Source organism: Mirounga angustirostris, unplaced genomic scaffold (assembly GCF_029215605.1).
Source record: "Mirounga angustirostris isolate CCGP_5_RB_7025 unplaced genomic scaffold, mMirAng1.0.hap1 SCAF_5, whole genome shotgun sequence".
NCBI classification, from domain to species: Eukaryota; Metazoa; Chordata; class Mammalia; order Carnivora; family Phocidae; genus Mirounga; species Mirounga angustirostris.
This window is the reverse complement of record NW_026991713.1, coordinates 121,056,035-121,083,379: the sequence shown is the minus strand read 5'-3', so window position 1 is coordinate 121,083,379 and position 27,345 is coordinate 121,056,035. Positions and strand designations below refer to the sequence as shown.

The following is a 27,345-nucleotide window of genomic DNA, read 5'->3' as shown; positions in this document are numbered from 1 at the left end:
TAAGGTTTTATTTATTTGAGAGAGAGAGAGTGGGAGCACAAGGGGGGAAGGGGCAGAGCCAGAGGCAGAAGCAGACTCCCCGCTGAGCAGGGAACCCAACATGGGACTCCATCCCAGGACCCCAGGATCATGACCCGAGCTGAAGGCAGATGCCTAACCAACTGAGCCACCTAGGTGCCCCAGTTTGATTGAAATTTAAATATTAAGGTGAATGTGCCATCCTTATTTACTGTAGGTTGACTCTGGGTTTTTATGGTATATTATTTTTATTTATTTTCATTTTTTGTTAACAGAAAATAGGGGGAAGAAGTCAGAATTGTAACTTTCATTTTATATCCTATTCCCCCTACTCTGTTTTGTTTAAAATTTAGACTTCCATCACCAAATAATTACACTTTTTCTTCTCATGGCCTTTATTAATGATGAATAAGTTTATTGCTTTTGTCCTTGGTTTGGAACCCAAGTCACCATTTATATAACTGCTATTTGGGGGGTTATCTACTATATGAGCTTACTCTCCATTTGTTAGAATTGTAGAGATAATGTTTTAGAACAGTGTTGCAAGTCTAATTGGTAACTAAGGAAAGACAGAATTGAGAATACCTGATATGAAATTCCAATAATTTGTAAGAATTCGGACCCTCCCCTGGATTAACCAACAATTTCCTACTATTTTTTTATGAATCCTGTCCATTCATTCATTGAAATAGTAAATATAGGCTTGGCATGTACCAGATTCTATTCTGTGAAGTTAAAGTATAAAAATATATCGAATATAGTCTTCTGAGGTACAAATATAATTATATACAAATAATAAGAATACAGCAAAAGGAGCAAATCTAAGCAATGGGTCTATTTGGGGGTGTCACTTTTTTATGTGGTAAAATATACATAACATAAAATTTACCATTTCAACCATTTTTAATTATACAATTTAGTGGTACTAAGTACATTCTCAATGTTCCGCCACACAACCTTCACCACTGTCTGTCACCAGAACATTTTTATTTTCCTAAATGAAGTTCTGTGCTCATTAAAGAACTTTCTCCTTCCAGTCTCTGGTAACTTGTACTCTACTTTCTGTCTCTATAAATTTGATTACTCTAGGTACCTCAAATATGTAGAATCATACACTATTTGACCTTTTATGTCAGGCTTATTTCACTTAGCATACTATCTTCAAGGTTCATCCATTTTGTAACATATATCAGATTATCAAATTTTCATTCCTTTTTATGGCTAAATAATAGTTCATTGTATATATTCGTGTATATATATATGTATATATGTATATATATATATAATCTATCTACTCAGCTGATACATATTTGGATTATTTCTGCCTTTTGGCTAATGTAATATTGCTATGAACATTGCTATAAAGGCATGAGTTTGAGGGGGTTGCTTTTTATTTGGAAATAATTTTAATTTAAGAAACGATTCAAGAATAATGCAAATAAGTCTTGCATATCTTTTAACCAAATTCGAAATGTTAATATTTTGTCCACTTTTGTCATTTGTGCCATCATTCATACTTTTTTCTCCTTAACCATTTGTAAATTATAGAAGTCAAAGCTAAATTTTCCTCTCAAAATCAAATAATTCTACTACTGTTACCTATAACACATGAGAATTGACTGAAATAATGTGTAATGCTATATCTGAAGTGTCAAAAATGAATATTTACCTTAGAGTGGATTTTAGGACTAGCGTACTTTAACCCATACGACAGAGATATTAAAAAGGAAAAATTTAGTATGTGACATCATCTCAAAATTATATAATTTGGAAAGGATAAAATATGTTAATATTCTCCCTGTTCAGTGCTAAAGTCAAGTGTTGTATTGCTTTTAGGATTGCTATTTCTGAGCCAATATTTTTAGCCCTTTTTTTAAAAAGATTTTATTTATTTGACAGAAAGAGAGAGAGCACAAGTAGGCAGAGAAGCAGGCAGAGGGAGAGGGAGAAGCAGGCTCTCCACTGAGCAGGGAGCCTGATGCGGGGCTCAACCCCAGGATGTTGGGATCATGACCTGAGCCAAAGGCAGATGCTCAACCGACTGAGCCACCCAGGCGCCCCTATTTTTAGCCCTTTTGATAAAGGTGTAAAATATTTATATTAACAAATTTTCAAATTAGTTTTGGCTTATTAATGCCATATTTAGATGTCTGTGAATATAAATCCAGTTTACTATGGCTTACTCTGAGTACAAATGATTAAATAAAAAAATGTCTAGGATATGCTTAACAGAATGTAGAATTTATAAAAATGTTCATGAAGTTTCAAAACTTACTGTACAAAAGGTAACGTGCTATTATTTTATCCCATAGTCCAATATAGATGATAAAATGGATCAAAGAAAATATTTGATGTGTCCTTTAATAAGGATTTTGCCTGTTAAACAAAAACTCCCAGTGAGGGATAAATGAATGGCACACTTCTTTCTGTAGGTAAGACAATTTCACCAGAAAATTCACTAGGCTATTATGATATAATTGGCACAGTCTGACAGAGGTGCATATTTTTTCAACAGCAGCAGGAGAGAACAACAGTATAATGTTCTAACAAAGGGCCTCTCAAGGGAAGACGCTTGTTTCTCCACTTACGGAGTATGTTTCCCAATGGTATATGCTAAAAAGAAAAATATAGAAAACCATGGGGCCCCTGGGTGTCTCAGTCCATTAAACGTCCAAATCTTGATTTAGACTCAGGTTATGATCTCGGGGTTTTAGATACAGCACGCCCCCCACATTGGACTCCCTGCTGAGCATTAAGCTCACTTAAGATTCTCTCCCTCTCCCTCTGCCCCTCCCCACCCCATGCATGCATGTGCGCACTCTCTCTCTCTTTCTCTGTCTCTCAAAAAGAAAAAAACGGGATACCCATCTTCATGTCGTGCTGGTGAGTGTGTAAACTGGTAACAGTCTGAGTGCAACAGAGTACAAATCCCCCTTTCAGAAATTGTTCCTGAAAAAGAAGTGAGGCTGCTCACAGAAATGTAGGCTTTACTATCAACTTGAAAGTTCAACAGTTGAGGATTAGTTTATGTAGGCATTAACTGTTAATGAAATATAGTATATAGCCAATAACATGGAAAAATATTTGTGTATGGTGCTGAAATAAATAAGCTATGCACATTTAGGCGCACAATTTTTGGACAAAGACATGAGGAGACATGCAGAGAAATATCACCAGGAAGGGTATTCACTAAGGTGATAACCCTGCCTCCTACACCTAGAACAGAATAATAGGTATTTTAAGTTTTCTCCTGTTTTCTCTTTAATGATTTAATTTTTCATATTAGATGAAAGGTAATATTTTAGTTTAATAATATTTTAAAGCCCTTCGGGTTATTCACCCTTTTATATGAATAATGATTTTTTTTTGTAAAATGGGGAGATACTATAACGAAATTGTGTAAAGTTTATCATTTATGGATTTTTTTAAACTGGAACAAGTTTTCTTAAATCCATGTTTTCAGATATCGCTTATTTGTAAGTAAAGAATTCTTACCTTAGTATTGTTCTGAGCACTAGTGAAGATATACAGTATAATTTTTGGTAGTACTCTGGCAAGGAGGAGTTGCCCAATAATGAAAGTTTTCATTTTTTTAAAGATTTTATTTATTTATTTGAGAGAGCGAGAGAGAGAGAGAGAGAGAAAGAGAGAGAGCACAAGCTGGGGGGAGGGGCAGAAGGAGGCAGGGAGCCCGATGCAGGGCTCCATCCCAGGACCCTGGAATCATGACCTGAGCCGAAGGCAGATGCTTAACCAACTGAGCCAGGCGCCCCTGGAAGTTTTAGATTTTTAATTATCTTATAAAATTCAGATTTTTTTCTGGGTTATGTACTAAAGTCAGCACACTGGTAGAAGGGAGGTTTTACATAAATGTATATTGTAGCAAGTACTTAAAGCAGAGACCTTTGCAGTTTATCTGCGATTTGTTTGTATGGGTAAAAGAAGCATTTACTAAAAGGTAAATTCAAGGAAAGACTGGATTCTAAAAGTCTCAGAGTGCTGCTAATCTCTAAGGGATTGAAAGGTTACTGTGGATTCTATCTCACTTTGGTAGCTTAATCCTCAACTGTGGTTTGTATATTTTAGGAATATAGCACAGAAATTTAAGTCTAATTTTAGTACAGTTTTCACTGTCTTACTTTCCTTTTTAATGTAATTTTGTTGATTGCGGTTTATTTACAATGTTAGTTAAATTGCATAATCAGCATAAATATATGCAATCACACAATTTAATTAGGGAATGTTATTTAGGAAAGTAATGACTAAATCCAGACATTCATAACATTTTAGAAATTCTTGAGAACTTTATTTTAAAACTGCCATTTGAATAAATGGCAGTTGAAATTTAAATTTAAGTGTGTCTGTTTTTCAAACAAAAGTGAAAAAAATCTTGTCAAATTCAGTGGAGTAAAATATAGTATTAGAGGAATGATACAGGGGTGCCTGGGTGGCTCAGTCCTTAAGCGGGGCGCCTGGGTGGCTCAGTCATTAAGCATCTACCTTTGGCTCAGGTCATGATCCCAGGGTCCTGGGATCGAGCCCCACATCGGGCTCTCTGCTCAGTGGGAAGCCTGTTTCTCCCTCTCCCACTCCACCTGCTTCTGTTCCCTCTCATGCTGTATCTCTTTCTGTCAAATAAAGAAATAAAATCTTAAAAAAAAAAAAAAAGTATGATACGGTTTGTGAAAGACCAAAACTTCTTAACTAAAACAAACTGAGGGTTCTAGAGGGGAGGGGGGTGGGAGGATGGGTTAGCCTGGTGAGGGGTATTAAAGAGGACACATTCTGCATGGAGCACTGGGTGTTATACGCAAACAATTAATCATGGAACATTACATCAAAAACTAATGATGTAATGTATGGTGATCAACATAACATAAAAAAAAGTATACTAATGTTCAAACTTTCTATTTCCCATCATTTTCTCAATTTTTGGCTTAAAGGTTCCCATTCTTGTGATAGAGGCTGTTTGGAATATATTTTTTTCTATCTCAAGTTATTTCACCCCTAATACTAGTTTGAGTTAATCATAAGGGGACCTGGGTAAATGGATGAATTATGTAAGTCATCAGCTAGTAAATATTCAAAAACTACTTAATGAAGGAAATGACATCTTTGTATATAAAGTATTCCATATTTAAGCATAAATAACAAAGTATCAGTTTTGTTTACGAATTATATGGTTTATGCTGTAACTAATATTTATGAATCCTTACTTCACAATGCCTTTGATATTCAGAAGCATAAATCTTTTTCCTGTGACTTTTTTTGAAAGAACTTTTCTGCCCTGCTGCACGGGAAGCCTGCTTCTCCCTCTTCCACCCCCCCACTTGTGTTCCCTCTCTCGCTGTGTCTCTCTCTGTCAAGTAAATAAATAAATCTTAAAAAAAAAAAAGAAAACTTTTCTGTAAAGTTATTTGGAGATATCAACGCTATGTAGTTTTGCCCATTGCTTTGTGGTTCTACGGTAGTATGAAGGTATATTTCATTAAATTTATGAATCAAATGTGATAAATAGAACAAATAGAAAAATTCTTTTTTCTTACTGTATTAATCTATCTAAACATTTTAAAAGATTTTGGAGTTAGAGTGTTGTAACACTCATATTTTATTTGATGAAGTTCATATATAGAAAAAGAGGTTAGAAAAGTATAGGAAATTTCATAGAAATTGGCGGGGATGCTTCTAGATCTTGAAAGAAATGACCCAACATACCTAAGTATTCAAGGCTAAGAATTTAAGCAGAAAAGTGAGATTATTTTAAGAACTGTCATGATAGAAAACACCAGGTCACCACCCCAACCATGTCATGACGTGTCCCAGGGGGACAAACAGACTGGACACCCTGGGCAGTTTTAGTGAACATTTATTAGAGTAACAGAAAGGAGCACAAACTCTCCTGGACAAGCTCATGGCCGTTTGTACAGAAATGGCATTAAATCAATAATTATGAGAAAAACACTGCAGTAGGTTTGAGTAAAGTTCTATGAGATCATTTTAAAATAACTCTCCCTAGGAAAATTATATGTTGGTGGTGATGGAAAACTTCACCAAGTCAGAATATTTGGATTTGAACATCAGAAAGTAGAGACTTAGGTGTTTTTTTTCCCCCCTCACTATAGAAGTGAAACATTGTTGGGGTCCCTGGATGGCTCAGTCGGTTAAGCATCTGACTCTTGATATCAGCTCAGGTATCGATCGATCAGGGTTGTGAGTTCAAGCCCCATGTTGGGATCCACGCTGGGTGTGGAGCCTACTTAAAAATAAATAAATAATAAACAAACAAAACAAAACAGCTTTGGGGCACCTGGGTGGCTCAGTCAGTTAAGCGTCTGACTCTTGATTTCAGCTCAGATCATGATCTCAGGGTTGTGAGATTGAGCCCTGTGTTGGGCTCTGCCCTCAGCGGGGAGTCCCCCTCTCCCTCCTCTCTACCCCATCCCCACTCAAGTGTGCCTGAATTCTCTCTCTCTCTCAAAATAAATAAAAAAATCTTTTAAAAAGAAGTAAAACATTGTAGAAGATGTATAAAATAAAGATATGCCATGAGAACAAATCAAAAAACCCTAGCTGCTTCCATCCTGTGTAACATAGAAAAAAGCACTGATAATACTATAATGTATTTCTTTCTCCTTTTTTGCTTTTGTGTATTTGTATATATGTATGTTTTTCCTAGTTTGTTCAAATCATATTATAGTTTTTTATACTTACTCATAAATCTTTTTGTGCATGTCAGAATATTTCCACAGTATCAAATCCTTGCTACAGATTGTAAATTTGCCAATGTGAAATTTTTATTAAAATTTGAATCTACCTACCAATATTAGAGAGTACAATACTTGCTTCAAAAAAATTCTCTATCAAAAACCAACAAGGGCGCCTGGGTGGCTCAGTTGGTTAAGCGACTGCCTTCGGCTCAGGTCATGATCCTGGAGTCCTGGGATCAAGTTCCACATTGGGCTCCCGGCTCGGCGGGGAGCCTGCTTCTCCCTCTAACCCTCTCCCTTCTCATGCTGTTTCTCTCTCGCTCACTCTCTAATAAATAAATAAAATCTTTAAAAAAAAAAAACACCAACAAGTACGGTTTTACAATAAATCTTTGTGAACTTAATATATGAAAGAATTATGCTGAATTTCTCTGACTTTTTATAATGTGAAATACTTTAACATATTTATTAGTATTTATATTTTCTTTGCTGTGAGTTATCTACTTATGACATTTGTCCTTTTTTTTTAAATTGAGGACTAATCTTTAAAAAGTTTATTAGGTTAGATATATTTGTATATATTCAAGTAAACCATACATGACTGCCATTTTGTAGATCAAAAAACTGAATAGAAGTGCACATAACATTAATCTTGATAGGTGCTATTGATGTTTCTTCTGCTGGTCTTTTAAATTTATATAAAACTAAAATAGGACTTTTTACTTTCCTGCCTGACATTTTTATTTTATATATATATATATTTTAAGATTTTATTTATTTGACAGAGAGAGACACAGCGAGAGAGGGAACATAAGCAGGGGGAGTGGGAGAGGGAGAAGCAGGCTTCCCGCCGAGCAGGGAGCCCGATGCAGGGCTTGATCCCAGGACCCTGGGATCATGACCTGAGCGGAAGGCAGACGCTTAATGACTGAGCCACCCAGGCGCCCCTGCCTGACATTTTTAAATGGCTTTCTATTGTGTTTGTGTGTTTCATGTAATGACTGAGCCTCAAAGTTCAATATCTTAAGACTGTATTTTGTTTACCCTATATTTTCAACCCTAGCACAAAGCAGGGAACTCAAAAGTATAGATTTTGTGGTTGTACTTTTCATTTTTATCTAGGAATGGTATTCAACATTTAACAACTAATATCTGGCTAGCTAATGGGAACAGACCACACCTTAGGGCTAAGCTCAGATCTAAGTTTATTCTTTAGTCGTTGGAGTGTATGGAAAGCATTGCTCATTATTTGGGGGCAAGTAAGGAATGGAGGAGCAGTTAATCTGTTGATTTGTTCAGGTTGAACTTTATGAACAGTTAGTCAAAGTTCAGAAAAATACTGCTGGGTTTGAGTCTAAGACTAGGGAATGCTTTACACTAACTAAAGTCATCTTTTAATAAAAATGCAGGCCCAGAGTAACCTTATATTTATAACCTTAGGGCTATAACTTAAAAAAAAAACCCATAAACAATAAAGATAATTTTGTGATGAGGAAACTGCAGGTGTCATTGACCACTTGTCCAAGTCCATACAAATCTCTAGAGGGCATTTAACCTATAGAAATTTGGGGCCATTCTGATAATGGTATGATTTGATTTAAGTCAGATAAAATTTATAAAACAGTCTGATAGAAATGAATATATTGGCTGTCATCTGTGGTCATTGGCTAAGTCAGCCTGGGCTTAACATTGGGCCATTATGGAGTCTGACCCCACAAACTGAATATGGTCTGATGACAATATGCATGAGACTGAGTTTATCAGACATCTGGCAGCTATAATTTAATAGAAGACCCTCAGTGATTTCGGCCCTAGGCATTTGGACATAATGTTTGACACTGGGTACCATTATGCCAATTGATTCCATCTGGCTTGGTCTGGCTCAAAAGATTCAACTTTTTTTTCAGAGAAGCTATTGGCCATGACTAGTCCTTGTTTACAGAATTGTCCATCTCCCTTGGCAGGCAGAGTTATACTTTTCATGCATTGGGGCTTAGCTTTTAATGCAGAGACCTTATTTTGAAATCACCCATTCTGGAGCACTGGGTGTTATATGTAAGTGATGAGTCACTAAATTCTACTCCTGAAACCAATATTACACTATATGTTAACTAACTAGAATGTAAATAAAAACTTAAAAAAAACACACAGGCATTCTGAATACAGGCAGCAAGGGTAGTTTAGGATAGCTAATGATAAATAGAAGTGTTAAGATATTCTTACCAAATAGCTTTACTTTTTGCTGTGCTATGGAGACTCTAAAGTCTCATAATATTTGAATTTTCACAAATTAAATAGTAAACCTGAAAATAAATGTTGAATATTTAATAGGATTCCAAATAGCCTAAAATATGTAAATGATAGACTTTTATAGCTGGAGGGACCATAAAGTCTATAAAACTGCCCCCTTTCATTTTACAGATAGCATACCTAAAATTTCCATGTGGATTCTGGGTTCACACAATCTTTTCTACAGAAGATCTCACACACCTTATTAAACGATAGATTCTCAGATTTAATTAAATGCTATTTCCTCTCTTTATAGATTATTTGTAGATTATTATAACCTGTAGACATGTTCATATGGAGATGAGTTTATTCTCTAAATCTGACTGATTTATCTGAAAAATCAGCAGATGGTCTGAGTTCTTTGATAATCATCTTTTTTATTATGAGACAGGAGGCTATCATCCCAGTAAAACATGTGAAATCTACTTGAAGGAATTCAGTTTTTCTTTCAAATTTCTATTAGGCAGTTAACAGAAAATCCTCAACAAAAAAAGTCAATGAGTTATTTTCAAGTACTTCCCATTCTTTCAAGATATAATAAAAATATAATCAATATTAATGTGCTGTTACTTTCTGCTCTGTTTGTACATTAGCATTGTTTCATTTCCTCTCATTGGCAGTCAATTTGATGGGCTATTGTATTCCTTTTTTGCTTTCACATGCTAGATTTTTTTCCAGATTTTTGCTATTTTCAATAGCACATTTTGTCTAATTTATTTTTTCCCTTTTAGATTGTTTCTTTGTGACATGTCATCAAGGTTTGTGACAGATAGCTATTGACCCCCAAAAAAGATTAATCAGAGGCAGATATCTACCAAGCCTCTGGATCCAGCTCTGGTTACTTTCCTAGTCTATCACTTACCACCTCATAATGCATAGATTTTCTCTTATGTAAGACAATTTAATAATAGTACATGCCAAATACATTAATGTATGCAGATGTTTAGAACAGTGCATCATATTTAATTAACCCCAAATTTAGTTTAGTTTTTATTATCAATATTAGTATGATTATTATGAATTCATAATCCATGCATAAACACCTCTTTTATAACTGTTAACAAAGTTTTATTCTTTGTATTTATTTTTAATACTTTAGTAAATATGTGGCACTACCTTAAACTTGTCTTAAATCTCATTCATGATTGTTCGTAAAGCTAAGAAGATTTTCCATAGGATTCCATCTTTCTGTATAAAATTTAAAAGTTTGATTATTTTATTTAATAGTAAAATTAGAAAACTATTAATGCTTCAAACTTGTAGAGTAATTCTCCACCTATTTTAACTTAAAATTTCCTTGTTTCATCTACTTGATAACTTTTCAATCTCACTGGGCCATGCCTGCATTCTTCAAAGACATGTGTTGAATTTCTTACGGACCTCATTAACCAAAAAGAACCAAGATGATAAACTGCAACCATAAGTGTTGCTGAACATCACCCAACTGGCCAGTGAGCTATTTTTGAGTCAAACTCATGTCAGATAAATAAAAGCTGTTGTAGATTTGTTTTCCCTTTCTTCCACCCTTTTATCTGGCTACTCAGGAAGGTGGTTAAAATCTTAAGAAGTTAGATAAGAGATTACACACATAATCTTTTAAGACTATGTCTCAGATGAGCAGCAACTTGGTCAATGATTCATTCACTTACTCATTCATTTGTTATTCAGAAGATTTTAGATACTACTATATGTCAATGCCCATGCTTATAATGATGGGACAAAGATGTAAATAAGATAGAGTCTCTGATCTCTGTGTATCAGGAGTCTTCCTAGGCCAGCCCCAGTTTTGGTGATATGCTAGGAGGACTCAGACGACTCAGCATATAGTTGTGCTCATGGCTATGATTTATTACAGCAAAAAGATACAAACCAAAATCCACAAAGAGAAAAGACAGTTGGGGCAATGTCTGGGAGAAACTAGGGCAAGTTTCCAAGAGTCCTCTCCAGCAGGAGCACATAGGACACATTTAATTTTTCCAGCAACAAGCTGTGATGATGCATGTAAAATATTATCAACCAGGGAAGTTCGTTAGAAACTCAGTGGCCGGTGTTTTTACTGGGAGCTGTTCACATAACCACCTTCTATCTAGCATGTACCAAGAGTCCAGACTCCCAGAAGGAAGGCAGGTTCAGCATAAACCATATTGTTTGCCCAAACAATTTAGCCATAGTGAGCCACTCTTATCTGTTAGAGAATAGCGGGAACATTCCCTAAATCTAAGTTTCCAGACGCTTAGCCAAGGGCCAACCTAGCGAAGGGCCTGCTGAGTTAACTCTTTTCTGCAAAATTGTACATTCAAGTGGGGATAGGCAGAAGAGTGTTTAAAGAGTTAGGTAAAGAGAAGTGTTGGATTATGATAAAAACCTCAACTAGCTCTCCCAGGGGAGTAAAGGGTAACTTCATTTAACAAGAGAATATTTGAGCTAGATCTTTAAGGAATTGTGATATTTCCCAGAGTCTGAGGTGAAAAAGAGTTTTCCTCCATGCAAAGATAACAATATTCATTGCAAGTAAAGAGATAATTGAGAAATTCTACATGATGGGAGCATGGAGCATGATGGGGGTGGGGTTGCGAAGAGAGGGGAGAGTGGTTGGAACAAGAGCATGGAGTGTTTATAGGTGGTAAAAGAGATGGGTGGTAAGGAGCCATTAGAGGTTTTAATCAGAAGAGAGGAGTAAATAACTTTGAAAGGTATCTCTGGTAGCAGATGGAAAAAAGATTGGAGAAGGAAGAGTTTGAAGACAGTAAGATCAGATAGGAGGCAAGAGATGATGAGGACATGCCCTAAGGCATGTGTCAACATTGGGACTAGAGCACAGATCAGTGGTTCTCAAACAATGGGGCTCAAATAATCATGTGGGAAGTTTAAAAAGACTGTGATATCTAGGCCTACTGAAACCCTTTAGTATCTCTCAACAGAACACTCTGTATGCTTTCTTTTCTGTAGCTATCTTACTCTGTGATGCTGTCAGTCGAAACCTTAAATCCACTGTGTAGTCATTTCATTATTGGACATAACCTAGGATATAACCATTTGTATAAAATTTCATCTTCACTTCCACAATAGATTGGGATGCAAAGCCATATTTAGGAGGCTACCTCAACCAGATCATTTCATCTATTCTCATCTATTCTCAGATTAATCTAGCCAGCAAAATCTGTTTGCAGTGAACAGTCTTAATGTTTCTGCAGAGGATTCACAGGGGTGATTTGGTTCACTTGTAAAGTATAGACCAAAATGCTTGTCAAAAGGTATACAGATGGGTCCCAATTACATAAGATGCATGTCAATTTATGTAGATTTCTTGGTGGTTTAGCATGTATCGTGTGTATGATTTGTATGCAAGACACAAGAAATACTGTTAAAGATGGTTTCAACATATAACAATGGTTAAACATGTAACTATTGGTTAAATGTAAGCTATTTTAATAAAATCATTCAGATAAGACACAAATATGAACATATCCAGCCCAGCACAGTTTTTTTTTTGTTTTTATTTTAAATTATTTTACAGTATATAATGGCACAAAAGAGACTTGCAAGGTTTGCAAAGAATAATATGAGGATACACATGAGTTTGTTTTTACTCTCAGATTAACTAGACATTATTGGGTTTCATAACAATGTTCTATTTGGAATGTAATGAAGTACTTTCTTCAGTAATAGTGTATCTGCTCTTTTAATCGAATAAAATATCTCAAGAATGTGTAAGAACAATTTATATATTACATATATACAGAAATATGTCTGTAAGATTTCTACTATATTCAAACGGGAGTCTTTAGATATATTTAATATTTCCATGAGCTATGTGATTAACAACTACAGCAAAATATGTTGGAGAAAATTATCTTTGAAAGTTTTCCATCAGTGGTTTAATTAACATACAGTGGACAGAAAGCAAACAATCTGTTCAGCCAGACTACTCAAAGATCCCTCCTGTTGCTTTTGTTTTCACTACAGCTGGGAAGGGAAAAATTATATTACTTATAACCCTTTAGCTTGCTTCTGAGTAATTCGTTTTGGTGGTGATTTAAAGAATAATTTAAAATATTTTTATGAGTTTGAAAGCACATGAAGTGCATAGGAATAATTTACAATGTAGATAACCATGCTGTGGTTTTGCCAGTTTTTCTCGGTCTTTATTTCTGTAAAACATTCATTCTTGACTTGTTTTATCTTGTCTAAAAATCATTCTGAAATGGGATCAAAATCTAAGCCAATTTCATACTCCAGTCTTGATGAACCATGGAGTACTGAATTATGAGCATATAGGAATGTTTCCTCTTATTATTCATAACATAACCAGAGAAAAATAATTAGATCTAAACTAGCAACCAAAAGAAAACTCAGAGAAGCCAAGCCCTAAAGCTCACAAATTTTCTTACTAAAAAACCCCTCAGTTCCTTCCTTAGATCCTGTTTACTCTTTGTAAATATGAGAACCAGCAAGTAATCAAGAGACAGGTTTATAAAGTTGAAGGTAGCAAATTCTAGGAGGAGCAAGCATGTCCGTAATGGAAGCAAACCAATCAACAGCTATAATTGCTGTTAATGTGACCATGAAGCAAGAGAGGAAAAAAAATTATAAAACACTGCTAAAAATTAGGCGGGGGGAATCCCCACCAAAACCCCATAGCTGTCTAGGGACTTACCCTCGTAAGTGCCCGAGTAAGCATGTATGTATGTCTTCTACAGGAGGCCACCCTGTCTGAAATTTACCTTCCCCAGTAATCCTGCTAAAGTGTTAGTTTGAATGTTCATGACGAAAACAAAAGTTTGACACATTAATCAAACATCCCAAATTTCAACTTAAGTGGTGTTCAAAGACAAACTGAGGCATATTAAAAAATTTCAAGAATTTACCTGAGCAAAGATCAATTTCATTCTGGCAGCTCTGAGCTAGAAATGATCAGAAGGGCTCCAATGACAGGAGCTAGGGGAGAGACTTGTATGGGAAAAAGGCAGAAGCAAAGCAAGAAAACTGTTTGATTGGCTTAAGGAGTTATCTGATTCAGAGAAGCCTAGTTGGCTGTGTGAGACTGGTTATCCTTCGGTTTTGATTTCTTAATCTGGAGGCATTTATAGATCTAGGGTTTGGTTCGCTTGTGTACACTTCTAAGGTATCAGAACGACCTCAATCTAATGGTCTCTTTGTCTAATTAATTTAATAGTGGAGAATATGGGCTTTATCACCCTTAAGTTTAGAAGCTCCTTTTCATGTGTTCTCTAGAGTAAGAAGGCAGGGGGAAAATGAGAAAGGGGATCAAGGAAGTTGAGAAGTAGAGTTTCTGTGCAGATAGCACCTCCAATGTTACGTATTCCTCCGTCTCTCCCTGCCCTGTGCGGGGACCGCAAGGGCTTGGGTGACGTCACTGGCCTACAGGCATCACAGAAAGTACCATAGTTTTGTCTTGTGTTATAAATCTCTGGAAAGATAATAATAACATTAATATCAGGCAGTTAATATCCAACAGCATGGACTGTTTCTAAGAAACCAAGAGTTGTTTTGAAAATTCTGTTTTGAAGATTTTAATAAAGATTACTTCTTTGAAGTTTTAGGTAGACTTCCTGATTTACATTTTAGAGGAATGACAAACCTCTGCTGTTCCCTTTGTGTGATTCTTTTTAAAAACCATTTTTAAATCCAGGAGCATTTAATCTATTGGCTACATTTCTTACCTAGATTGACATTCTAACAAGAATTCTGTATACATTTTCAGTGGTTCTGATATGATTATTTGTATTCAGAGGGTCACCACCCTTAGTACAGGACAAATGCACACCTTTAAAGTTAACATAACTGTTGGGCTAGCAGGTCTTATCTGATTATTATAAAACTTTATTGCTTACTTTTGTTGTAAGCTGCCTCATATATTTTTGGTAATGAGGCAGGATATATAAATAAAGCAAATAAAATTGCTTTATGTAGCTTTGCCTAGAATCATAGGTCTTAGAGCCTGACACATCCTCAGAAAAAGCTGTCTGCTTTTGCAGGTAAGATATTTTCATTCCCATTTAAAATACAGGGCAACCAAAGCACAGAATTTTGTAAATTATGTTGGACCCCGTATCCAGGAAACCTAACAAACAATTCCACCCCTGGTCTTTTGAATACTTGTACCGTATTTCTTCCATTAACTCTGACTGGTCCAATCATTCTTGCTCCAAAGAGACTTTCAACAGTTCATTTATCCATCAATCAGTCAACAGACATTTATTCAGCACCATTCAACGGCCAGTGGGACAACAGTGTTAAAAAAGGAACACTTTTCTATAGTGATGGTAATACTCATTACACATAATTATTGAACATTTACGGTGTGTGTCGGGTGGAACATGATCATCCCTTTATGTACATGAGATTTTTCAGCCTTACAACAATTCTGTGAATTGCGCCATTTCTGTCTTCATGGTTCATTTAAGCTCTAATATTCTGTGAGCCCAAGTTAAAGTCTAGATCACCAGTACTATGGTTGTATTTTTCTCTGGGCTGTATCTGCCAAGGCATGAAGCAGTGAGAGATCTTTTAAGTTCATCGTGAAACCAAAGAATATCCTTTTTGTCTAGAAGAATTATTAGCACCTTTCTGAGTTGAAAGGGAAATATTTTATTTTATTTATTTTTTATTTTTTTATTTTTTTAAGATTTTATTTATTTATTCATGAGAGACAGAGAGAGAGAGAGAGGCAAAGGGAGAAGCAGGCTCCCAAGGAACAGGGAGCCCGATGCGGGACTCGATCCCAGGACCCCAGGATCATGACCTGAGCCGAAGGCAGATGCTCAACCATCTGAGCTACCCAGGCGCCCGTTTTTTTTTTTTTTTTTTAAGATTTTATTTATTTATTCATGAGAGACAGAGAGAAAAAGAGAGAGGCAGAGGGAGAAGCAGGCTCCTAAGCAACAGAGAGCCCGATGCGGAAAGGGAAATATTTTAGACCATTTGTGTGTGATTAGTAGTGGTAGCCTTAACTTAGTTATTAGAGTTCTAAGTAGCTGATACAATGGTATTATTAAGTCACATTAAATACATTTCGTTTCTTGGAATGTTCTCCTATTGAAGACAACATCACAGCTATAATTAAATCACTGCTCTCTTAGCCCTTTTTGAACCTGTATCCTGCCAGTTATAAAGGCTGTCAATTCATATCTTTGGGTAATAGTTGCATGGAAGAAGATTGTTCGTCTTGGTCAGAAACTGAATTTCCCATACTTGTGATACACCTTCTCCTACTGACCTACTGAAATGAAAGACTGGGAGTAATGATTAAATCTTATTTTCCCTCCTGTAGTAGTAGGATGAGCTGGGTCAACAAGGCCAGTCCCTGCTGATGGCTTTAAAATACCTGTGTGATTTGGTCTCTTTGCTTTCCCATCCATTTCTCTAAGTGCCTATCACTGTCATCCTTCACCACCCTGCCAAGAGTCCAAGGTGAGAACTGCACAAATGAACAAGAGCCTTTGTGATGCCTCCTGAGGGTGTTACTTATTAAATGAGGTAGGCAATGAACTAAATCTGACTGGTGAGCTACAAGGCAGTTAGTACGTTTACGCAAAGATCATTCCATATATTTTTTAACACATTCAAATACATTGTTACCTCTTTGCTGGGCAGCAGAACTTGTGTGAGAGGAATATACGCTCACAAGTTAATAACGTCTGACTTTTTTTTTTTTTCAAATGTGCTAAGAGTCATTAGGTTTCATTCCTTTGTTTGGATTGTAGCTTATTTTCTCAGAACAACTAGAGAATGTTTATGAAGTGTGTGTGTGGAGGGCGGGGAGGGGAGAGAATAAAAATGCGTTGCTTTAGGGCTGCACATCTGTTTCAGGGACTCTGCTGGATCTGCACATTAACCATTGCCACGACTTATGGCATGTATTAAAATTGCATTCTACTCAGAGATGTTGATCCCAACTCAAAATATTACAATTAAACAGATTTCCCTGTTAGGAGTTAGTTTCCTATCTTCATGACTGGGCAAAATTATTGTTCTGCTCTATTAGTTAGCATGTGTATGACTCCTAACAAGTGGTAACTCATTATTTTATTTCTTGTTCAAACAGATGGGCAATACCAAGTTGCTCAGGTCTTCCCGCAAGCAGAAGAGGAAATGGAAGTGGACACACATGCATTCAGCCACCGGTGGAAAAGGAGCTTGGATTCTCTCAAGGCAGCTGACTCTAACCGAGCAAGCATGGGCCAAGACTCCCCAGAGCCCAGAGGCTTCACAGACCTGCTACTGGACGATGGGCAGGACAACACCACACAGATTGAGGTAGGTAAATAATCTGGGTAACTGAACTAGGTTGACGACTGTATTTTCTGTGAAGCATCCAACTTCTGCATATGGATAGGCTCCACCTTCAGCTCACTCGAGAGCTTTTGGATTTTTTAGTAAGGATCAATTTAACTTATTAATAAATAGTTAATATTCAGTAGTTCAGTAATCAATAATTATAACTATATGAAATAGGTAAATACATAATAGCTAAGCCATTTAATCAGCCATGAGTACATTTATTCACGAAACAGACAAACACTGGCTTGCTATGGTGATGATCGTGAGGAGACACAAAGAGGAACATGATACAGCACCTGCCTACAAGGAAGTCGCTGTGTAACCACATCAGCTCTGTGCTACGTGATACGTACAAGGATATATAGGAGCTGGAGCATGGCATGGAGGAGGGCGAGGTCACCTGCTTGGGCCTGAGGGTGGGCCGTTGTCAAAGAGGCTTAGCCTGGGAGCAGGCAGGGGCTTGGCAGGTTGAGGGGAGTTCACCAGGTTGATTTCCTGTCAGTAGTGAGAAAGAAGATTCCTGGCAGAGTGAACTGCATCTGCAGTGGCCAAGTCTTAGAACGCTGGGGCACGCTGGAGAGTCTCATTGAGTGACCAACTGTCCCTTTTACCCGGAGCTGAGTGCTTTCCTCGGGTAGAGCGCTTTCAATGCTAAAAACAAGGCAGTTCTGGGCAAACTGGAATGGTCCATTCACTCTGTGACTGTAAGCAATTCTGTGTTGTGGTTGGAGCTATGAAGTGGAAGGAGGACAGTTGGAGATGAGTTTGATGAGTATGGAAGTTCGCTGAGGACACATTTTGGGCAGACTGTAAGGTTGCCCAGAGGCCTCAAGGGTGGTATTATATTGCTTAAATTCCCATAGTCCTTAGCCTTGCAAATCATAAAATATGATCCTGTTAGTCCACCAGATCTAACAAAAACAAACAGGTCAATCTTATGGAAATAAGCAAAAAAAACCACCCAAATGAGAATGCAGGCTATTTATTCGTTTGCTCTAGCAAGAGTGAGCTTCTACCACTTCCCTCTGGCAGAGACTCAAAAGCAGGCAGGGGAGTGGGCAAGTTTCTCACTTAAAAAAAGAGAAGGATAGGGGTATCTCTGTTAGCTAAGCTTCTGACTCTTGGTTTCGGCTGGGGTCATGATCTCAGGGTCGTGAGATCCAGCCTGCTTAGGGTTCTGCACTCAGCAGGGAGTCTGCTTGAGGATTCTGTTCCTCTGCCCTCCCCCCACTTGTGCTCATGTGCACACGCGTGTGCTCATTCTCTCTCTCTCTCTCTTTCAAATAAATACATCTTTAAAAAAGAGAGACGTCTTCAGATACGCTCTCATGGGAAGTTGTTGGCACAGAGGAGCTGGAGACAGGCTAATTAGAAGCAGAGCATCTTATGTGATCGATTTGGGGAGCATATTTGGCTTAAACTGAGTTGGACCTAGAGACAAAAAATAGGAAATCTGTCAGTTGTTCATCAATTCCTGCCCATTCTGGGCTGATTGCTGCCCAGGTTGCATTCTGGCTCCCTGGACTGGTTGCTGTAGAATTTGGAGGTCAGAGTTCTGTGGTCATCCGTGGTCCAGCCATTGTCTGTTTGAATATCCTCTCTCGATCTGAAGGTTTAGTTCCTATTTTCTCCCAGGTAGCAGGTTTATACATTTTCAGAACCAGACAAGATTCTTTTTACTGCCCTGAAATACTCATTATTTAGGAAAAGAACTCAACTTCATGAAACAGACACTACATCGTTCTCCAAATAGTATCAAGGCATCATTTTGTTCCCGCATAGTGAGAGGAATCTTCAGAAGATCTGAAACCCAGGCCATTGGGATTCTGTGGATGTGAGAGGCCCAGCAATCTCCTCCATCTCCTTAGCTAGTATGTGACTCTGGTGGTCCCTGGCCGCCCCAGCCAGGCCCCTTAACAGGCAACAGAGGAGGTGCCTGGAGCAAAAGTCATATAATATCTGTAAGAGGCTATTCTGACTCCTGCAGAGTGCCTGCTATTTTGGCAGCAGAGTTGTTATAGCAACTCGGAGAGGGCAACATAATTCTTCCCTGAGCACTCTTTAGCTGGGGTGCAGCATAAAGAAAAGAGAGATGAACAGAAGCAGAGGTGTTTACTCTCTGCCCAGAACTGGTAGCTCACTGAGATTGAAAGGGGAGAACACACATTCCTAGAACTCTGTGATCTCTATGCAGGATGCTGAATTTTCCAAATCATTCGTAAAAGAGAAAATCCCTTTGCTTGGGGATGTATGAACACTCCTCAAAATATAATCCCCATTGTTGTTATAGCCATGATGTTGTTTTTCGGCCATTTTTTCTCTTTTTCTACCTTAACAGAGGAGATCCCATAATGTCAGGGATTTTGAATCAGTAAAACAAAGGAGGGAGGATAGTGCTGGTGCAGGGAGCTATGTGCTGGGCAATCACTTGGTGCTAACATGTGCCGGGTGCTGTATGGAGATCATCTTGCCTGGTCCTGACATCAGCGTACTGAGATTTGTGTCTCCAGGTTCACTGGGTAATCTCAGTGCCTTTTACATGAGGGCAATTTCAGATTTAGGTTTAGTATTTCCCTAAACTCTTCCATTAATGAATAAAGGGGCTGGTATTTTAACCCAGGCCTGCCCAGCTGCCAAGATTTATTCTTTCTACTTGACTTTGCTTCCTCTAATAGAAGGAAAAGTAAATGGTACTTTGATTAGGTAATGATTTTGGACAGTGGCAGCACCCAGGTATCGATGAGAGAGTGCCTTCAGGGTTTCAACCTGGCAGGAAGGAAACTTCTCTTGCAGCTAGATTTTATAACAATATGGCTGCTTTTATTTGAAGAGTTTATTTATTCTGATGGGGTTCTGAGGATTGATGGAGATTATTGGGGACTGAAGTCCCATAAGTCACTCCTTGGCACTATCTCTAGTTCTGGAAACAAAAGCCTACATCTGAAACTTCTCTGCAAAGTTTATTTATCCTGGCCCTCAAAATGGCATTTTTGAACATTGTTGTGTCTCTTTTAGGGAAAATATTTTTGCCTGATGGAGTTGAACAGAAATAAGGAAGAAAGAAACCAAATGGTGATAGAGGGGCTACTCTGTGCAGGGCATTGTGACAAGGTCTTTCTTATCTCTTGGGTATAAGCATTTTGATTTATATTGCTTCAACAAGCAATGGGCATGAAAGACAATGTGTGCTTTTTCCCTTAGATGCTTCCAGAGTTGATGTCAAGAGTGGGAATTATTTTGCTCCAGAGCCCTGACTATAGTTAGTGGCTGTGAAAATAATTTGTATCCCAGTGAGACTTCAACCTCCCAGAATGGCATTCCTATGCATGTGCCGCCCTGCTTCTGCCATTGTCTAGACTTTCTCCCCCACTTTCACCGAAGACAAAAACAAAAGACAATAGCATATTTACTATTCTGGCACAAATTCATTCAGACATAAACAAAGGCTGTTATTCTCTTAACTTTGTGACAGTATTTTTTCTGGCTCTACACAAGAACAGATAATAGAGGGACTGGAAACCTGGAAAATTCTTCTAGTCGAAGTTTCTTGTTGTTGTCATTGCTTTCTTTCTTTCTTTTTTTTTTTTAATATTCTTCCCCTGAAGATATAAAGATGTTTTGAAACCGTTTGTATTTCCTGATGAATAAGTAGGGACTCAACAGTTGGCAGACGCCTCTGTTGATCTGAATGTTGACTTCGGCTAGCCTTTTCTTCTTGTACTTTCTCTGTTCATGTGGACATGTAACCACTTGGCCATGTAAGAAGAATGGTGCCTTCTTCTGATGGGTGGGGTTAGGAGCAGTCATTGGTGTGCTACTTTTGTAATTCCTTTGGGAATACAAGGTCTCCTAAGACTTTCAGGTAAGGCTGAATCATGTTCATGATTTAGCCATGTGAGAGCAGCCTTCAGCGGGTCCCATGGCCCCTGGGACCCTAGCGTGGATGAACAGCAAATGTTTTCACCTTGTTGCTGGCTATTCCTCCCTTGCTGTCCCGGAGCTCTTGCAGCCTCGAGGGCACCTTATGGAATGGGGAGGGCCTGAGCAGTGTTTGGTGAGAATTACTGATCCTCATGAAGATCAGTTTCATCAACTGTCTCCCCGTCACAGTGTTGGTAACTTACAGAAATCCATTCCAAATTCCTTTCTCACACACTGAACCAAACATGGAGTTTCTGTCACGTATTCCCATGCAATATCTTGAGCTTCATCTTCCCCATCTTAGGACAATGAAAATGTTTTTGGAAAGGATCTTCAACTGTGATTTTTTTTTTTTTTTTTGCCTTGATTCAAAAGCACTGGGATGACTTGAAGAAGGGAATATTCAAAATAGGGTTTATGGATCATAGGAGTGTAGCTCCATGATCCAAAGTGACTCAGAAATTGTGAGCGAGCCTAGTGCCTCTCAAGGGTTGCACATGTGGCCATACCACAGGCCACACTTTGAGTTTCGGAAAGTTAGACCACAAAGCAGATTTCGCTATTGATTTTGAAGATATAAATGTTCTGAAAAATCTTAGGTTAATTTGAATTGCCTACCAACAACATGTCTTGTGGATTTCTCATTTTGGTACCAAATTAAAAATTGCAGGCATATCCAGCAATTATATCATCTATGTTCACATTAAAGCTCTTATCTGAGGAAGGTATAATTGAGAATGACCAGCAAATATGTGTGATGGATATAGCTAAAATCCAGAGACCAACGGTTTTTCTTCTAGATGCATATGTAAAAACTTTTTTTGATCTTCTACTATAGCACATTTCCAATTGTGTCTGCATCTTACTTTTAAAAATTTTGCAGTACATTTCTTTAAAAAGTTAGCAACCACTAATTGCTGCACATAAGGTTGTTATATATGCTCTAATATTTTATTGCAGTCCATAATTAAACAATCTACTTGAAAGGAAAGAAGTCACTGGCAAGTACTTAATCTAAAAGAGATTGTGATTGCTTTGATGATTGTTTTACAAAGAAAAAGACATCCCGTAATGCCCCATGAAGGCAGAATCTTCCTGGTATATTTGCACTATAGAGAATACATCAGATATTCTTAGATAATGGAAATCTTACTGCTTCTGTGTCTCAAGTCTAAGTAAGCTTTCTCAATTTCAAAGACCTGACAATCACAAAAATGAATATAAATATGGGATAGTAATAAGACATATCATCCCATTTCACAGAAATAGAGTAAGGAAGATTTGCAGAGTACTGGCATGCTGATTCTTTTCTCGGGCCACTGTTCTGCTCAGTGAACTCACAGAAGATAATACTTATATATGAGAAGAACGTGATAGTGCAGATTTGTGACATTTTCCAAAAGAAAGAAAAGTATCACCTGATACTGAATAACTCTGCTACTATATTTATTATGAATGTGAAAAGCTGGTGTAGATTTTTTTTTAATGAGGCATTTCCATTTTAGGAGATCTTAAGCTTGCAGAGGCTTCAGTATGTAGTTGCAGAATCAGAAAGCCATGTGAAGGGAGTGCTAAGATTAATCCTGGAGAAGCACACTTATTTGACTCAAGAGTGAAGTGAAATTTCCCAAATGCAGTGTAGGTGTCAGATTTGGTTCCAAAGAAGATGAAAAAGCGAGCATTGTAAGGGTATGTGATTGAAAAGGAGAAGAAGTACTGTGTAAGTTAATCAGCACCCAGAGGAAGACCCTTATTCTGTAGAGAACCAAGATTAACGTAGAGACAAGGTGTCATCTGAACCAAGTGAGGAAGAGAGCATTATGGGGATTAACATAAGAATAATAATAAAAAAAAAAAAGAAGGTACCAAGCATCAGGGTATTTCTAGACAGAGAGTTTTGTACAGATAGGCAGGGCCAAGGCTTTAAACTCCCTTTTGGAAAATGTGTCCTGGTCTGTTCAGGCTCCTATAACAAAACTACCAGAGACTGGGGGGCTTACACAACAAACATCTGTTTCTCATAGTTCTGTAGTCTGGAAAGTCCAGAATCAAGCTGTTGGCAGGTTGAGTGTCTGAGGAGAGCCCACTTCCTGGTTCATGGAGGGCTGTCATTCTGCTGTGTCCTCACATGGTTCAAGGGGCTAGAAAGCTCTCTGCGGTCTCTTTTATAAGGGCACTAATCCCATTCGGGAGGACGCCACCTTCGTGACCTAATCACGTCCCCAAAGGCCACACCTCCACATGCCATCACATTGCATATGAGTTGAGGCGGGTGGGAGGGCACAAGTGTTCAGATAACACTGTGCTAAGATATTTGGAATTGATCAAGAAGGTACTTGGAAGCTACTGAAAGATTATAAATAGGGAAAAGCAAGATTGCTTTGAGAGTCCTAAAATACTGCTTGGGCGGGGCAGGGTGGGGTGGGGCTGAGGGATGGAAAGATGAATTAAATTTAGATGAGAATTGTTGTCAGGTAAAATGAGATGGTGTTAGAGGAAAGGTTTGGATGAACATAAGGATTTCAGAAATACTCAGATTTCTACTTATTAACTTACATCAGCCACCATGACTGAAATCTTGCCACCCCTTCTGGTGCTTGCTTGACGCTGAGAGTCACTTGGGGGTCCCTGTCATCTCTATCCCTGGCAGGGTGACCTGTTACACCCTTGATACCTCCCAACTCATATGGGTTGGGAATTGGCCTCATGTCTTCAACTCCATATTGCCAAAGGTTGTATGTACACCGAAACAAAGTCTATCTTAATTCCTTCTGTTTGGGTAATTGGAAAAACACCTAGTTTAAAACTTCTGATTTAATCCCATTCGGTTTCTTCTGGAATATTGATGAGGACTTCTAGTCTTCAAAAAAAGAAAATGCACTGAAAATAATAAATCAGGCAGAACTTACCTGCAATTATTACTCATCCTCTAAAAAGATAATGAGGATTAAAATAGAGTATCATATATCTTGCTCAATTGTAGATTATTCTTAGCTTGACATGCCAGCTCTCTATTGAAACAAAAATGAAAAAAGATCCATAACCGTCCTTCAAAGAGTTCCATAAAGAATAACTGAATTATTTCTATGATGCTCCACTGTTAGCTAATTGAGTTTACTTGCAATAATGGCATGGAGATAGTCTTCGAAGTGATACATACAGGTTGTAAAATTATTAAGTGTGTTAATCATATAATTTATTTTCAGAACAAGAATTATGTTTTAGAATGAATAATATTCTTGTGTTCTTCATGTACAAAGAGAAACACCATACTACCCTCCCCCAACCAGATCCCTTAGATTAATTGTAAAAATATTGCACAGAGTTTTTTCCTACCTCAATTTCCTACCCATTCATGAGGACCCTGTTATATTTTCTGTCTTTCTTTGTATTAACTGGGACAGCAAGAGGAAACGCCTAACAGAGGGAACATTGGGTAACTGCTAATAGTTGAATTTTTATTGTATCATCTTACAATCTTATTTTTCCTCTTTGTTCGGACCATCTTCCAATGGGACATTTAAAACACACTTTTATGAAAATTATTATTTTCAATATCAAACATAGTATTGCTTAATGCCATAGGTCTAGATCTTTATCTAGATTGTTTTTTTTTTTTTTTTAAATCTTGCTGAAAAAACAGATTAATTGTTTTGGTTGTCCAGAACATGTACAGTTTTTATATGTTGAGCAAAGGGCTCAGGGTGAAAGCACAGGTGGCCATTAAGTATGGGCTAGAAGTCAGGAGCAAAAAAGCCAGCAGCTGCTTGAGTCCCTGTTCTCTGGGCAGCCCATGGAGAAGGGTCCCAAAGTGCTCCAGGCAGGGCTGTGTCCCATTTGGTTTTCTTCTTTATTGGAGAAGCATGAGAGTGGCATTGCACAGGGGAAATAAATACTCAAGGATCGGGGCGCCTAGGTGGTTCAGTCAGTTAAGCATCTGCCTTCAGCTCAGGTCATGATTCCAGGGTCCTGGGATCAAGCCCTGCATGGGGCTCCCTGCTCAGTGGGGAGCCTGCTTCTCTCTCTCCTTTTGCCCCTCCCCCACACTTGTGCTCTCTCGCGCGCGCGCTCTCTCTCTCTCTCCCTCTCAAACAAATAAATAAGATATTTTTTTAAAAAAAGTACTCAAGGATCAAGCACAAGCAGTCAGGCTTACCTGCCAGCGCTTTAGGAAGGGCCAGCACCTGGGCTGGGGTTACCAGATGCCACAGAAAGTTGAGTTCAGGCTGAGCCCATCTCGTTGTGGGGTGCATAACTTGTCTCCTTAGATAGGTAGCTTCTGGGCAACAGAGAGACAGCTTCTGGGGTCATTCACTGGGCAGCCCCACTCTGTATTAGTGGATTATGCCTTAAGGACTCGTTTTCTTTTTTTCTGTGATTTTTTTTTTTCAGAATCAGAAACAGAATAATAAAGTGATTATAACTCAAAGACTAAATGGGTTTGGGTTGGCACAGGCATGTCAACAGCATGATTTCTATTACTATAGAAATAGTAATAGAAATTACTATTTCTACATCTGGGAGAGTATTGAGGCCACTGCTTATGCCCATGAAGATTTGGAGCATAATGAATCTGCCAGCCCTTATGATGCAAACTTCCTTAATTTTTAGAGATACTAATACCAGTGGGTACACTAAATCACACCAAGTCTTTGCCATTTATTTTATCTAACAAATTAATGTGCACTCTGTCATGTAGCACCAAGGCATTGGAAAAATAAAGACTACAGGCCTCTGAAAAACAGTGATGTTCTGTAATTTTATGTGACTCCCATAAGTTTCTGTGGACCTTTGTCAAAGACACCTTATGGGTCTTTGCCAAATACTATGACTTAGATGGAAATACCGCTTGGTCTATACATTACAGATGAGTTGGCCATTACAAATACAGGAGACACCTAAAATTTTCTGACTATTTAAACTTGAGGTAGGAAAATTGCATTTTTATTTTTAAGCAATGATGTATAACATATTTTTACTAAGTGTTCAGGGGACTTTCCCTTCACCTTGTATTTCTGAAGCAGTTTTAAGGCAGATAAGGGTCTCTTTATAACAAAGCATGCATATGTATATTCATATTCATCACTTTGCATCTGTCATAAAGAAATTTGCTAATGTAGTACTCTATACTCTATTAAGGAAGCCATCAAATATATTAAGGTCCTTTTAAGAAAGGGTAGTTAACATTCAGAATGAAAAGAGACTACTTTAATTTTCTTCTTGAAAGAAAGAAAACCCCTCTGTTCATGCCCCAGTGACGCATAGATATCTGAATCTGTCTAGAAACAAGAGAGGGATTGAACTCTGCAGCCCTTGGGGACAGTTGTTTGGAGCTATTTTCCATATGGTATTTCAAGCCTGAACTCTTAAATTGAAATAATAGTTTGGAATCCATGGCACTGAATTGAATGAATGGATTAAACACTGCTGAAATTATTTCTCTTTTACAAATAATTTCTAGCTCTTTTGTAAATGTCATATGTTTAACCAATCTCCAGCTCAAAGAGCAAAGCTACAGAAAACACTAACATTCACCTTTTAGACAATGCCTCTATCTATCTATCTATCATCTATCTATGTTATTTTGGATTCACAGTACTGATCCCACTTGTGATCAAAGGTATTTGAAAGAAAACTTTGCAAAGCAAAATTCTATCTGTTTAACTTAAAATTTTCACTTAGTCACAGCACCTTTTAAGGGGGTCTTTTAGGTACTTTGAAAACTAAAAGCATTTCATCTGGTGATGGGAGATACTGCCTAAAAAAAGCAATGCTGGTAATGCTTCTTCCTAACCTTTTAGGGTTTCGTGAATTCTAGCCTGGAACATTTTATAATTTTCAAAGTTAAATGCAATTATTTGTGGTTGTCAGATTTTTTTTTTCTAAGAAAATTTTAAGTTGTAATAATCTCCAATTATCTTAGGTTAGACGCTGCACAGTGGTCATATTTGAATGCAAATTTTTACTTGTTCTGTCATTTAAAGGTAGTATAAAGTAAAAGATCATTTAAAATTTCATGTTCTGGAAATATTTACATAGAAACACTAACAAACCTTCCCAAAGAACTTAAGAAGACAGTGAATTCATGCATTATAAATAGTACTAT

General features: G+C 37.6%; 1 protein-coding gene across 1 annotated transcript in view; it reads left to right on the top strand.

Annotated features, from left to right (window-relative positions):
• The window catches only part of PLXDC2 (plexin domain containing 2), a 457,639-nt gene that overhangs the window by 148,647 nt on the left and 281,647 nt on the right, over positions 1–27,345 (top strand). Inside the window, exon 3 of the mRNA XM_045874316.3 lies at positions 17,083–17,294. Coding sequence (XP_045730272.1) covers positions 17,083–17,294 — 212 coding nt within the window. The remainder of the gene's footprint in view (positions 1–17,082; positions 17,295–27,345) is intronic.